Below are 15,002 nucleotides of genomic sequence, written 5' to 3'. Positions count from 1 at the left end.
TGATCCCTTCGGGGTACCTGTTAGCCAGTCTGTTAGTCTTCCTTGGAGCTCAGGGTCGTCCCTGACTTGGTCTCACTCCCTGTTAAGCAGGGATCGAGCCAGATTGTTCAGCACACTTAGGGGGCTCAGCAGTGTTTTGCAGCATGCAGGCTGCATTTTCGTGCCTCCGCCCATCCTGGTCTGCAGCGGTGGCCCACAGGAGTGGAGGCATAGTCACAGTGCGACAGTGAATTCTGACTCTGGCTCTTAATCGGGGCTAGAAAGCAGGAGCAGCTGCTGTGTCCAGCGTTTGCGAGTAAGAGGAGCTGTCAGGCTGCAACAACGATTTTCTAATTTCAAGGGGATTTCTCTTGATCCTCTGTGTTCTTTCACCTGAAAAATCCTGTTTTTGTAATTTTTGGAGTTTGGGAAGTGCTCTTTTTATCACATTTTTGGTGCGAATTCAGGTCCGGCAGCCATCTTGGATTTTTAGTGATTTTTTTTTCCAACTTCTCCCTGCTCTTTCAAACTTCAAATTTTTGAAGTAAAAACTGCTGGAATGGAGTCCTCAGGGATTCCTATGTGGATTCATGCCAAATTTGGCGCATTTAGAGCATCACTCGGGGGGGGGTAACTTCTGGATCAGCCTCCCCTTCGACGAAGCAGATGCTAACACGTTTAGCTAGCCCATTGGGTAGCTGGCTTTGCTTTCGGGGCTCAGTTCTGAGGCAGCAGCAGTCAGCCGAGAGATGGACCCTCCACAGCCTAAGAAACGCAAGCTTAAGTCTTCTAAGGGTGACTATGCCCCAGGGTCCGGATATCTTCTCTGAGTTCATGAGATTTTTGTGGTCTGAGTTTCAATCCAGAGGTTTGGCAGCTGGATATTCTTCTGTCCCCCCCCCCCCCCCGCACAGTCCCTGACCGACAGGGTCTTCTAAGAAATTTCTGCGCCTGTGCCCATTCCATCTGTTCCTTCTTCACAGCCAGTGCAGGGGGCTCCAGTGCGGATACGGACCTCTCTGATCATTTATTTGACGGTGCTGCGCTTCCCAGGTTGAAGGATCTGGGTATGGATGCTGGATCTGTGAATCCCTTAGGGTCTCCGGATCCGGGAGATGATCCATCTGTGGTGCGCTTGTTTAAATTTGCAGCGCTGCCTGATCTGATTGGTGAGTCGTTGCAGGAATTGAACTTGGATGCCAAGCCTACTCCTTCTACTTCTTCTCCTTGACTTTGCAGCGTGCGCTCACAGTCTGCAACTTTTCCATGGCATCCGGATATGAATTTCACAGTTACAGAGCAGTTTGACTCTCCGGAAGGTACTTTGAGGAATGCTAGAGCTACATTCTGCTTGTACCCTCTGGCGCAGGAGTGTCAGCATCTGCAACATGTGACTATGGCTCTCAAGATTCCTCGGTTCCAGATGGAGACTGTGAGGTCGGTCATTGCAGCAGTGTCTCCAGGGGAAATTTCTGGCCTCCCTGGATCTTACAGAGGCGTATTTACACATTCTCATTTTTCTAGGGCACCACAAGTTCCTGAGGTTTCATGTGCTGGATCAGCATTATCAGTTTTTAGCTCTGCCATTGGTCTGGCGACAGCACCCCAGACATTCACCAAGGTTATTGTGGTCATGGCGTCTCACCTGAGGAAGATGGGGTTACAAGTTCACCCGTATCTAGATGACTGGTTGATCAGAGCACCCTCGTTGGAAGAGGGGCGTGCCATGGTGGAAGACCTGGCTGGAAGCTGGTGCTGGAAGACCTGGGCTGGATTGTCAACTTCAAGAAGAGTCATCTCATGCAGTCTTTGGAATACCCAGGAGTTCTGTTCAATACAGTGGTGGGCCGGGTTTACCTACCCGCGACATGCAGACAGATGCCGTGTGTGCAGATTTCGGAGCTATTGAAAAAGTCGGCGTCTTCGGCGTGGGACTACCGGCAGGTTCTGGGCTCCATAGTGGCCACGCTAGAGGTTGTTCCTTGGGCAAGGGCGCGCATGCGTCCTCTTCAACAAGCCTTGTTCTCTTGCTGGGCGCCCCACCGAGATGCCCTAGAGATGGAACTGCCTTGGACTTTGGAGGCCAACACAAGCATGATCTTGTGGTTTCGCCCTCAGTTGCTCTGCAAGGGTGTTCCGTTGCACATTTCCTCCTGGATTGTGGTCACCATGGATGCCAGCCTTCGGGGCTGGGGGTCTCACTACGATCGTCATCTCCTTCAGGGCTGTTGGACTTGGTTGCAGAGGAAGTGGTCCATCATCCGACCAGAGCTCCAGGCCATTTGTCTGGCTCTGAAAGACCTGCAGCAGACCCTGGAGGGGTAGGCTGTCCAGGTCTTCTCCGACAATGTGACAGCAGTAGCCTATGTCAATTGACAGAGGAACTAAGAGCTCTCCCTTGGCTCAGGAGACATGTCTTCTGTTCCTTTGGGCAGAATGTCATCTTCTGGCACTGAGGGTGGCATATGTGGCCAGAGTGGACAATGTTCAGGTGGACATCCTCAGCCGTCAGACTCTATATCCTGGGGAATGGGTCATGTCGCTTCATGTGTTTTGAGCAATTGTAAGATACTGGGGGCAGCACTGTATTGACCTCATGGCCATGGCATGGACAAGAAAGCGCCACGGTTCTTCAACAGCAGATCAGAGCCTGGAAGCGAGGGGCTCGATGCTCTCATACAGCCATGGCCTCTAGATATTCTTCTTTATGTCTTTCCACCATGGCCGATGACTATGATATAGTCATAGTTACTCCGGACTGGCCTCGAAGATCGTGGTACATGGACCTGATGCGGCTGTGGGTAGGGCGCTGTCTGCGCCTGAGCGCCTACCTGGACTTTTTCACTCAGGGCTCAGTGGCCATGGAAGATCCAGGTCAATTTGCTCTTATGGCTTGGCTTTTGAGCACACGGCCTTAGAACATATGGGCTATTCGGAGCTTGTCATCGATACCCTTCTCAGATCTAAGAAGTCATCCATGGTGTTTGCTTATGTGAAGGCGTGGAAAACCTTTCAACAGTGGTGTGCACAGGATCATTAACTATTTTTTCTGAGGCCCTCAAGTACCTACAAATCCAAAATGTGGCCCTGCAAAGGGTTTGAGTTTGAGACCACTGGTCTAGAATGTCTCACCTATCTACTGAAAAAGAGCTTACCAGGGTAAGTACATAATCTCCTTTTATCTTGTCCTGCGTCCTACCTGACATTATATAGGCACTCTATCTGCTCCACTTAAATCACAGAATTTCAGTTTATAATCGGGTAATAAGGATGAGGCTAAATTCCATTTCCAGTGCAATAGGTGAGACATTCTAGACATATGGTAATATCCCTATAGCCGCTATGGGGTTATTACCATCAGTCTAAAACAATGGTCTCAAACTCTTTGCAGGGCCACATTTTTGATTTGTAGGTACTTGGAGGACCTCAGAAAAAATAGTTAATATCTTACTAAAGAAATTACAATTTTGCATGAGGTAAAACTCTTTATAGTTTATAAATCTTTCCTTTTGGCTGAGTCTTAATAATAATATTGTAATTTATAGTTAAAGAGACATATGATCAAGAAACTGTTTTATTTTACTTTTATGATTATGATAATAAACATACCGAGGGCCTCAAAATAGTACCTGGTGGGCCGCATGTGGCCCCCGGGCCCAGAGTTTGAGACCACTGGTCTAGAATGTCTCACCTATCTACTGGAAAAGAGCTTACCAAGGTAAGTACTGTATTTTTCACTCCATAAGATGCACCTGACCATAAGATGCACCCACCTCTAGAGGAGAAAAAACCCAAGAAAAAAAAATTCTGAACCAAATGTTGTGCCCTGTACCCTGTCCCCCCTCTGGTGGTCTAGTGGTAGGCTGGGACAGGGTACAGGGCACATCTAGTGGTGGGCACATCTAATGGTAAAGCCAGCCTTCCCCCAGCCACCCCGCCCCAAACCAGCCCGCTAGCCCCAAACCAGCCAGCCAGCAGCTCCAGGCCAACCAGCCAGCAGCTCCAGGCCAACCAGCCATCCCCAAACCAGCCAGCCAGCCAGCAAGCTCCAGGCCAACCAGCCAGCCCCAGGCAAGCCCCCACCCCCCCCCGTACCTTTTAAAATTCTGCCGCCATCATTTCCAGTCGGCTTCTCTCCCTCCCTGCCTGCCGCGGCAGCCTTCACTCTTCTGGGCTCCTCATTTCCTGGACAGCGCTAAACAAATCAGCAGTGCGGCCGTCAGGAGGAAGCTTTACGGTCTCCCGCTCAGCCCCGCACTGCTTTCCAATTGGCTGCCATAACTTCTCGCGAGTCCCGCGAGAACCTATGGCAGCCATTCGGAAAGCAGTGCGGAGCTGAGCGGGGGAGGTAAAGCTTCCTCCTGATGGCCATGCTGCTGATTTGTTTTGCCGCTGGCTGGACACTGGACCACCAGGTAAAAAACGAGGAACGGCGATGGAAGACAGACAGATGGACGGACTGGGGGGGTTAAAAAAAGGTGGTGTGGTGGCGGCAGGTGGGTGGGTTTAAAAAGGTGGTGCGGTAGCGGGCAGGTGGGTTTAAAAAAGGAGGTTCTGCGGGTGGGTTTAGAAAGGTGGTGCAGAGGGTGGGTTTTACAGTGGTACGGGGGAGGGTAACAAAATTGTACCTTTGCTTCATAAGACGCACCGAGATTTCCACCCACTTTTGGGTGGAAAAAAGTGTGTTTTGTGGAGTGAAAAATATAGTACATAATCTCTTTTTCTGGAATTGGAGTAATTTGTTAAAATACAGGACAACCACCACCTAAAACTAAACTAAAATCTAGTTGTATACACTGGGTCATCAACCAATTTGGAGTTCGACTCGGTTAACATTAAGAATAGAGTACTGTAATACAAAAGAACAGAACAAAAGAAATCTTAATTTGGAAAAAGTAGAATAATTAATTTCCAAAATGTTTGGTGAACAAGACTGTCTTCAGAGCTTTCCTGAAAGATAAGAAGGGGCCTAAGCTTCTTAGTGAGAGTGGCAAGCTCGGTTAGTTTGTAGGTGAAAGAATGGCTAAGTTGGCTTCAAGAAAATTTACTTTTTTGAGCTATGAAGACTCCCCTACTTTTCCAATTTAGTAAGCCAGAGCCATGAATAAGAACAACCTTCCCCTTTTTCACTCCCTCTTATTTTAACCTCTTTATGTTTACTTTTCTTGAATTTATTTTAGTTCTACCCCGTCCTTTTTTTGTGATAGTGAGTTTGTCCTTGGCCGTGTAATTTGTTTCATGTTTGTTTTTATGTTCCCATATTTTAATGTAAACCATGAAACCATGATAGGTAATCAATCAAATTTTTAATAAACTTGAAACGTTAAATGAAAGGCAAGATAAATGCAAATCCTTAATTTAAAATTTCAGGGACTTGAAAATCTGTAACAATCTCTTTTTTCTTGTATTTTGGCTAGCCAGACTCGACCCTTTATCTCTGCATGAAGATGCTTGTACACCCTAACCTAGCTGTTTACATTTCAAGGTGTGAATGTGAGTAAAACTGTGATTCTCTTTTACTTTTAGCCTCTTTGGAGGTTTGTTGACAATGCCCGGGATAAAAGAATATTGGTGTATCGATCTGAAGACATTAAGAACCATGGACATTTGAGGTCCTCAAAAGTATGTGGCTATATAAAATCTGAAGATGAGAATTTTCAAAATGAGAATGCTGAATCCGTCATATCAGGTACATGTATATTAATCAGGAAAATGCATGTCTGTTGTATATAAATTGAGATATCTGTATCGGTATAATTCATACATCTAATGGGTTCCAAGTTTCCAAGTTTATCCACATTTGTTATACCGATCATCGACATGTATCTGGTCAGTTTACAATGCTGAAATAATATAAAACATAAAATTTTAAAAATAAAAAGGAGTAGAGGGAACAAGGTTAAGACAATAACATTTGAAGAAGAGTAATTACATAAAAAAATAAAAATAAGAAGAGGTATGAGTGGATGGGAAGGAACATCACTTCATAGAAGCGGTTCTCATGAGGGAAAGGAAGAAGGGCGCTGCGTTTGAAAGAGCAGTGTTATCTTATTGTTTGGAATGCGTCCTGGAACAAAAAGGTTTTAAGATTGGTTTTAAGTTTATTGAGAGAATTTCCATGGCGTTGGTGGGATGGCATAGAATTCCAGAGTGTAGGAGCTGTGACAGAGAAATTTGTGTTTCTGGTGTAATAAAGATCTTTAGATCTTTAATCGAGGAAACGGTTAACAGGTTCTGGTCAGCGGATCTAAGGGCCCTAGATGAGGAGTAAGGAATGATGTATTTCGAGGAAAACTGGAGAACGTGTAAATTTTGAAAACAAGCAAGAGAATTTTATATGTCATACGGTGTGAGATTGGTAACCAGTGGGCTTCTTGAAGGAGAAGGATGACATGATCATACTTTCTGGCTTTATGGATTAGTTTGATAGCAGTATTTTGGATAAGCTCCAGTCGACGTGTTTCTTTTTGAGTAATACTGTAATATAAAGAGTTGCAATAGTCAAGGTGAGAGATTATCAGTGAATGTCTGAGATGTTTGAGGGGTTGATGGGATGAAGAAGTTGGATGTCATTGGCATAAGCAAAGGTGGCGAATCCAATTGATTGGGCTAAAGTTAAAAGAGGAGCAAGGAAGATATTGAAGAGTAAGGGAGAAAGAATTTAGCCTTGCGGGACGCCGTATGATTGGGTGATTGTGATTGATGAGGTTCCTTTGCATGTACTTTGAAATTGCGATCTTCAAAATAGGAGGTGAACCAGAGAAGTGCAGAGCCTGAAATTCCGCAATTCTCGAGATGGTATCAAACGCTGCTGATAGGGCAAGTGATATTAGGAGAACGGATTTGCAGTGGTCCTGAAAGTAGTAGATGGTGGTGGTAAGTCCGAGAAGAGATTGTTCTGTTGAGTGGTTTAGGCGAAATCCCATTTGATTTGGGTGGAGGGCATTGGTTTTCTCAATGAAATCAAGATAGTTGGTTAAATACTATTTTTTCCGTGAGTTTGGCAATAATGGACAGATTGGCAATGGGTCGGTAGTTAGAGCATTGGGTTTCATCTAAGTTTTGGTTCTTTATTTTGGGGCAGACTAGGGCAGATTTCCAGATTTTTGGGACTACGTTGGTTGAAAGGCTTTTAGTTATTTCAAGGAGAAAGGGGCCAAAGAGAGAGAAGAATCTTTTTTGAATGGAGGGTGGAATATTCTCAGTTAGATTGTTAGAAATGTTAGTGGACTGTATGACTTTAAATAGATCTTGAAGAGAGGGAAGCTTGAAGTTGGAAAGTGTGCTATAGAAAAGATGGTCAGTTTGGTTAGTAGGATCTAAGGATCTTGTAGGTATAGAGTGGCCTAGATTTGATCTAATATCTTATTTTTTGATCAAAGTAATTAGCCAGTTCTGAGGCAGATGGTTGATTGAGTTATGGAGGGGGGTTCTTTTTTGAGTATGGAGAGAGAGATCAAATAATGCTAAAAAGTGCAGAGGAATTGCAGGCGTTAGTTATGTATGTTGAGTAGTATTCTTTTTTGGCAGTTTGTATTGAACACTTGTAGTGAGTCGCAAGTTCTTTGTATTGGTGGAGGGCTATAGGAGAGCGAGATTGCCACTATTTGTGTTCTAAAGATCGTAATTGGTGACAAAGAAGAGCTAAATTTTCTGTGAACCAAGGTTTGTTTATTTTAGAGAGTGAGTTTGAAGTTTTGTCTTGGGATAGGGCTAAAGAGTCAATAAGAGAACGTTTTATATCTTTCCATATGATTGATTGTTCTTCTATGTCGTGTCTAGCAAATTCTTGTATGTCAAGATTGAGAGAATTTTTTTATTGTGCTGTCGGTGATTTTAAGATCTCTATACGTGTAAGAGCGGTGTTGGGCTGGAAAATGATTTGTGGATGAATGGAGATAAAGGCTGATTAGACCATGGTCTGACTATGGAATAGGATGAGTTGTTTGATTTTGAAAGATATGGGCAATGATTTTTGGTCCAAAGATCATGTCGATAGTATGTCCTGCTTGATGGGTGGGGGATGAAATCAGGGGTGTTAGGGATATGTCTGAGATTAGTGTTAAGAGTTCATAAGTGTTTGGATGGTTTGGCTGATCAAAATTTATATTGAATTCCACCAAAATGATAGGGTTTGGGTGAGAGATACTGAAGTCCATGATTGTGGATAGGAGGGGAATAAGCAAGGTTTTGGTGACTGGAGGAGGGAGGTAGATAAGAAGAAAGTTAAGAGGTGAGTTATAGAGAAGTGAAAATTGGAGGGTTTCAACAGAGCAGAAATTTGAGCATCAAGTAGCTATGATTTGAATTATTCTTCCCAATGTCCATCACTCTGCTCATGTCCACATTAAATTTCATCTACCAGCTGGATGCCCAGCCTTCCAGTTTGTGTCATCTGCATATTTAATCATCTCGCCTCACTCATCCCTTGTATGATAAAATCTACCAGTTCCAATTCAGATTCCTGGGGCATTCTACTTATCCACCTTCCACCATGAAGAGAATTGGCTATTGAACTCTACCTACTTTTTTGAATCTGGTTTTCTCCTTGGGATCTTGCCAGATACTTGTGACCTGGGTTGGCTACTGTTGGAAACATAAACTGGGCTTGATAGACCTTTGGACTATCCCAGTATGGTAACTTTTATGTTATGTTCTTATGTTATCTTTTAACCAGTTCCCAATCCATAACGGAACATACCATGGTTTTTGTTTTTTTTTCTCAGGAGTTTTTCTGAAAATCTAGGTACACTAAATCATCTGGCTTACCTTTATCTATGTGTTTATTCATACCTTCAAACAATGTAGCAAAAATTCCCTTTGCTGAATCCATGTTAACTCTGTACCATTAAAACCACATTTCTCTTTGTATTCAGTAATTTTATTCTATATAATAATTTCTATTTGTCAGACAATTTCCCAGATCACTACTGGAACCATTTTTATAAACTGATGTTATATTGGTCACATTTCAATCTTCAGATATTACAGACAGTTTTAATGACAGGTAACAGATCGCTAACAGTATACTAGCAATTTCATATTTGAGTTCTTTCAGTACCATCCTTAAAATAAGAGTAGCCAGTTCTGAAGCTTAACTTTTCATTGAGAGGCAGATTCTACAAATGGCATTTTAATTAGGCTTCAGTAGGAAACAATTATAAAAAAAAAAAATTGTGGAACACATAGGCAAACATGATTTAATGAGGGAGATCTTGCCTCACCAATTTGCTTGATTTCTTTGAAGGTGTGAATAAATGTGGATAAAGGTGAGCTGGTTGATGTCGTGTATCTAGATTATCAGAAAGCTTTTGATAAAGTTCCTCATGAGAGGCTCCTGAGAAAATTGAAGAGTCATTGGATAGGTAGTAAAGTTCAGTTGTGGATTAGGAATTGGTTATTGGAGGAGAGTAAACAGTGGAGTGCTGGAGGGGTCTATACTGGGACCGGTGCTATATAACTTATTTATAAAAGATCTGGAAATTTGAACAAGTGAGGTGATTAAATTTGCAGATGACACTAAACTGTTTGAGGTTGTTAAAACGCATGCGGATTGTGAAAAATTGGAGGCAGACCTTAGGAAATTGAAAGACTGGACATTCAAGTGGCAGATGAAATTTAATGTGGACAAATGCAAAGTGATGCACATTGAGAAGAATAACCTGAATCACAGTTACCAGATGCTAGGGCCCACCTTGGGGGTTAGCACCCAAGAAAAGGATCTGGGTGTCATTGTAGACAATGTGGGGCGGTGGCCAAAAAAGCAACAAGATTCTAGGAATTATTAAAAAAGGGATCGTTAATAAGAATAAGAATGTTATAATGCCCTTATATCGCTCCATGATGCAACCTCATCTGGAGTACTGCGTTCAATTCTGGTCTCCTTATCTCAAGAAAGATATAGTGGCGCTAGAAAAGGTTCAAGGAAGAGCGACCAAGATGATAAAGGAGATGGAACTCCTCTCATATAAGGAAAGACTAAAAAGTTTAGAGCTCTTCAGCTTGGGAAAGAGACGGCTGAGGGGAGATATTATTAAAGTCTACAAAATCCAGAGTGGAGTAGAATGGGTACAAGTGGATCGATTTTTCACCTCGTCAAAAATTACTAGGGGACACTCGATGAACTTACAGGGAAATAATTTTAAAACCAATAAGAGGAAATATTTTTTCACTTGGAGAATAGTTAAGTTTTGGAATGCATTGCCCGAGGCTGTGGTAAAAGTGGATAGCGTAGCTGGTTTTAAGAAAGATTTGGACAATTTCCTGGAGGAAAAGTCCATAGTCTATTATTGAGAGAGACATGGGAGAAGCCACTACTTGCCCTGTATCGATATCATGGAATATAGCTATACCTTGGGTTCTGGCCAGGTACTAGTGACCTGGATTGGCCTCCCTGAGAACAGGCTATTGGGCTTGATGGACCATTGGTCTGACCCATAAGGCTATTCTTATGTTCTTATTACCACCACCTAACATAAGTGACCCGCATCCATAAAACCTACTTAAAAGCCCATTTAAAATATAGTTATCTACCTGCGTCTCTCAAAGTGGCACTGTAATCGTGACAATGGAGGCACCCACTGCGAATGCCGTTGGGCACCTCTGTAGATGTAATTCACGTTAAAGGTGCTGGAAATGTAGGCCTTCAAAACCCTGGCCCACATTTTCATACAAGTTGTGATTCTGCAAACAACGCCATTGCGTGATTGACACACAATTGGTGGCATTTTTGTAGGCAGCCGTCGATAGTCGCACCATTTGCAGAATCTGTTTCTGAGTGAAAAAATATTTCTTCCTATTCGTTTTACCATGTAACTTCATTGAGTATCCCCTAGTCTTAGTACTTTTTGAAAGAATAACAACTGATTCACGTTTACCTATTCTACACTACTCAGGATTTTATAGACCTCTGTCATATACCTCCTCTATTTTCCAAGCTGAAGAGCCCTAACCTCTTAAGCCTTTCATTATATGAGAGGAGTTCTACCCCTTAATTATTTTGTTCCTTTTAGCATTGTTTCATTTTTTTAAAACATTTTCCTCATTTTATCATAGATGCCCTAATGTCTTTTATCATAGATTTCCCTAATGTCTTCACTCCAGTCATTAACTCAAGTTTGATAATGTTATATTCACTGTTGCCTGGTGGACTGTTACTTCATGCATCAAGTCCTGCACTCCACTAAAGGCTAGATCTAAAATAGCTCCCCTTCTTGTTGGTTCCTGGACCAGTTGCTCCATGATGCAATCATTTATTTCATATAAGAATTTTATCTCCCTTGCATTTTTTTAAATGTGACATTTATCCAGTCAATATAAAATTTTGGTGGGGGGTGGGTGAGAACATATGCTGCACCAGCTTTTTTTGGGGGGTTGGGAATGCAAGAAAGGACAAATGCTGGAGGGGCTGTGAAGGACAGAAGCTGCATGGGCTGGGGTTTAAGAAGGGAGAGAAAAAAGATGCTGCACAGGTGGGGTAGTGGGAAGGGAGGAAAAGAGAGAGACTGCTGGTGGGGGAAAGAAGAGAAAGGGAGAATTGTTGGACATAGGTACTTGGTGTGGGAGGGAAAGAGAGATGGTGTACATGGGGAAAGCAACAGTTCTCCCTCTTTCTTGGACATAATAGTGGTGGAGAGGAAGGAGGGAGAAATATTGGATGTTGTGGTGGAGAGGGAATGGTGGGATAATTAGAAAGGTGCAAAAGGGGAGGAATGTTGAACATGGTGGTGGAGGGTTGGGAGGAAGATGTAGCTTGGTATTGGGGAGGGTTGATAGAAGGAGAAATTTTGGGTATGGGACTGGTAGAGAGGGACAAAAAAAAAAAAATGCTGTACAGAAGCCAGTGGATGAGAGAGGGAGAAATGTTGCACTTGGCAGTAGAGTGTATAGAGGAAATCCATCCTGGATATCTCTCTCTCCCCCTCTCTCCTTTCCCACTCCCTTTATAGGAAGGGAGGGAATGAGACGGAGAGGGAGACATGTTGCACATGGAAGTGGAGAGAGAGAGAGAGGAAGAAAAGCAGAAAAAAGAGAAACGAACAGACTTGATGGAAAAAGAAATCTCCAGACAACAAAGGTAAAAAAAAAGGAATTTATTAGAAACATGATGGCAGATAAAGGCCAAATGGCCTATCCGCAGTAACCATTATCTCTTTTTCTCTCCGAGAGATCCCACATGCCTATCCCAGGCTCTTTTGAATTCAGACACAGTCTCTGTCTCCACCACCTCTTCTGGGAGACTGTTCCATGCATCTGGTTGGCAAACAGAAGGCAGAGGGTTGGAGTGAAGGGTCACTACTCGGGCTGGAGGAGGGTCACGAGCGGAGTTCCACAGGGGTCGGTACTCGGACCGCTGCTGTTCAATGTATTTATTAATGACCTGGAAACGGGGACGAAGTGTGAAGTTATAAAATTTGCGGATGACACTAAACTCTGTAGAAGGGTTAGAACTGCGGAAGAGTGTGAGGACCTACAAAGGGACCTAAACAAACTGGAGGAGTGGGCAAATAAATGGCAGATGAACTTCAATGTAGGGAAATGCAAGGTTATGCATATAGGGAAAAAGAACCTGATGTTCAGCTACCAAATGGGGGGATTAGTATTAGAGGGAAGTAACCTTGAAAGAGATTTGGGTGTACTGGTGGACACAACAATGAAGTCAACAGCACAATGCACAGCAGCCGCGAAGAAGGCAAACAGAATGTTGGGTATTATTAAGAAGGGTATTACGACCAGAACGAAAGAAGTCATCCTGCTGTTGTATCGGGCAATGGTGCGCCCACACCTGGAGTACTGTGTTCAGTATTGGTCACCGTACCTTAAGAAGGATATGGCAATACTTGAGAGGGTCCAGAGGAGAGCAACACGAATGATTAAGGGCATGGAAAACCTTTCATACACTGAAAGATTGGAGAGACTGGGGCTCTTCTCCCTGGAAAAGCGGAGACTCAGAGGAGACATGATAGAAACCTACAAGATCATGAAGGGCATAGAGAGAGTAGAGAGGGACAGATTCTTCAAACTTTCAAAACATAAAAAAACAAAAGGGCATTTGGAAAAGTTGAAAGGGGACAGATTCAAAACGAATGCTAGGAAGTTTTTCTTTATCCAGCATGTGGTGAACACCTGGAATGCGCTTCCAGAGGGCGAAATAGGACAGAGTACGGTACTGGGGGTTCAAGAAAGGATTGGATAATTTCCTGCTTGAAAAAAGGATGGAGGGCTTATAGATAGAGGATTACTGCACAGGTCCTGGACCTGTTGGGCACGATGGACTTCAGGTCTGACCCAATGGAGGCATTGCTTATGTTCTTATCTACCATCTTTTCAGTAAAAAAGTATTTCCTTAGATTACTCCGGAGCCTATCGCCTCTTAATTTCATCCTATGCTCTTAACTTCATCCTATGCTGACTTTCCTTTCAAATTAAAGAGATTCTACTCATGCGCGTTTATATTACATGGGTATTTAAACGTCTCTATCATATCTCCCCTCTCCTGCCTTTCCTCCAAACTATACAGATTGAGATCCTTAAGTCTGTCCCCATATGCCTTATGATGAAGACCACATACCATTTTAGTAGCCTTTCTCTGGACCGACTGCATCCTTTTTATATCTTTTTGATGGTGCGGCCTCCAGAATTGTACACAATATTCTAAATGAGGTCTCACCAAAGTCTTATACAGGGGCATCAATACCTCCTTTTGCCTACTAGCCATACCTCTCCCTATGCAACCTAGCATCCTTCTGGCTTCCGCCGTCACCTTTTCAACCTGTTTGGCCACCTTAAGATCATCACATACAATCACACCCAAGTCCCGCTCTTCTGTCATGCACATAAGCTCTTCACTTCCTAATCTGTACTGTTCCCTTGAGTTTTGCAGCCCAAATGCATGACCTTGTATTGACTGAAATACATTAGCTTTGGGAAATGTATATAGCAGATGTCTTTGTATTCTGTTTAACAGAAAAGGAAATTCATTTCTGTTTTTTTCTCTAGTGTTGAAGTACTTGCTGATCCTTGTTGTAGCTGGTAGGGATTCCCAAGCACCGCCAACTGAGGACTTCTTCCAAAAGTAGCCAGAACTCCCTTCTACCAGCATTGCAGTCACTGACAGCATCCTTGAGCCACTGAGGTGTCGGCATCAGTGACTTAAAGGCACTGCTGCTGCCTTCCAGGCTTGGTAAAAGAGATATTTGGCCACCTTCAGAGGAAGTCTTCAGCCGATATTGTTTGAGGGTCCTCATCAACTAGAGTATTTATATTAGAGGCTCTGACAGAGACCCATTTACAAAGTATATATTTTTCCCAATTAATATTTCCAAATTAATAAAGTGTCTTTGCTTATTTGTAAATGGGTCTCTATCAGAGCCTCTAATTCAGTAGCATTATTATATGAAATAACAACTTCTGAAGTTTATGGGGACGGGCGGGAATGGATTTGATTGCACTGGGGATAGACAGGGACAGGTATGATTTCTGTCCCTGTGCAAATCTCTAGTGAATTCTCTGAGATGTATTCTAGTCCTGGTGATTTGTTAGTCTTTAGTTTGTCCATTACATTTCCCAGAGTCACAGAGATTTGTTTCTGTCCTCCAATTTATCACCATTAAATACATTTCTGGCATGAATATCTCCCCCGCATCTTCCTCAGTGAAGATTATATTCACTTTTTTTTTTCATCCCTTCTCATCAAGTTGCTTTGAGTGCAAGCTTCCAAGATCCCACCATCCTGAGGAGGGTAAACTTGCCTAATCTAAACTAAAATGATATTATTAGTGAACTTTTATCTGTAAAATATTTTTTGCTTTTTGTTGGGTACAAGTGGAAAAATCATTATGGTAGTGCATGTGGATGATAATCACATAAATTTGATGCACAAAATTTAGTCCAGTGAGCCTAAAATTAAAGACAGACTAAAAATCACAATCCACGATCAGAATCCTAAGTCCTGCCTGCCCAATATCTGGTTACTCTCCCTTTGACTAAAATATATCCGATCACAGTCCCAGAGAACAGTAAAA

The 15,002-nt window shown here is 43.0% G+C and overlaps 1 protein-coding gene across 2 annotated transcripts in view; it reads left to right on the top strand.

Annotated features, from left to right (window-relative positions):
- ADAM17 (ADAM metallopeptidase domain 17) overlaps positions 1-15,002 on the top strand; it is a 170,617-nt gene that overhangs the window by 43,045 nt on the left and 112,570 nt on the right. For both annotated transcript variants that reach the window (XM_033936709.1, XM_033936710.1), the window contains one exon: positions 5,506-5,668. In XM_033936709.1, coding sequence (XP_033792600.1) covers positions 5,506-5,668 — 163 coding nt within the window. The remainder of the gene's footprint in view (positions 1-5,505; positions 5,669-15,002) is intronic.

Source organism: Geotrypetes seraphini, chromosome 3 (assembly GCF_902459505.1).
Source record: "Geotrypetes seraphini chromosome 3, aGeoSer1.1, whole genome shotgun sequence".
NCBI classification, from domain to species: Eukaryota; Metazoa; Chordata; class Amphibia; order Gymnophiona; family Dermophiidae; genus Geotrypetes; species Geotrypetes seraphini.
Note: the sequence above shows the minus strand (reverse complement) of the source record. Positions and strands in the feature narration are given on the sequence as shown.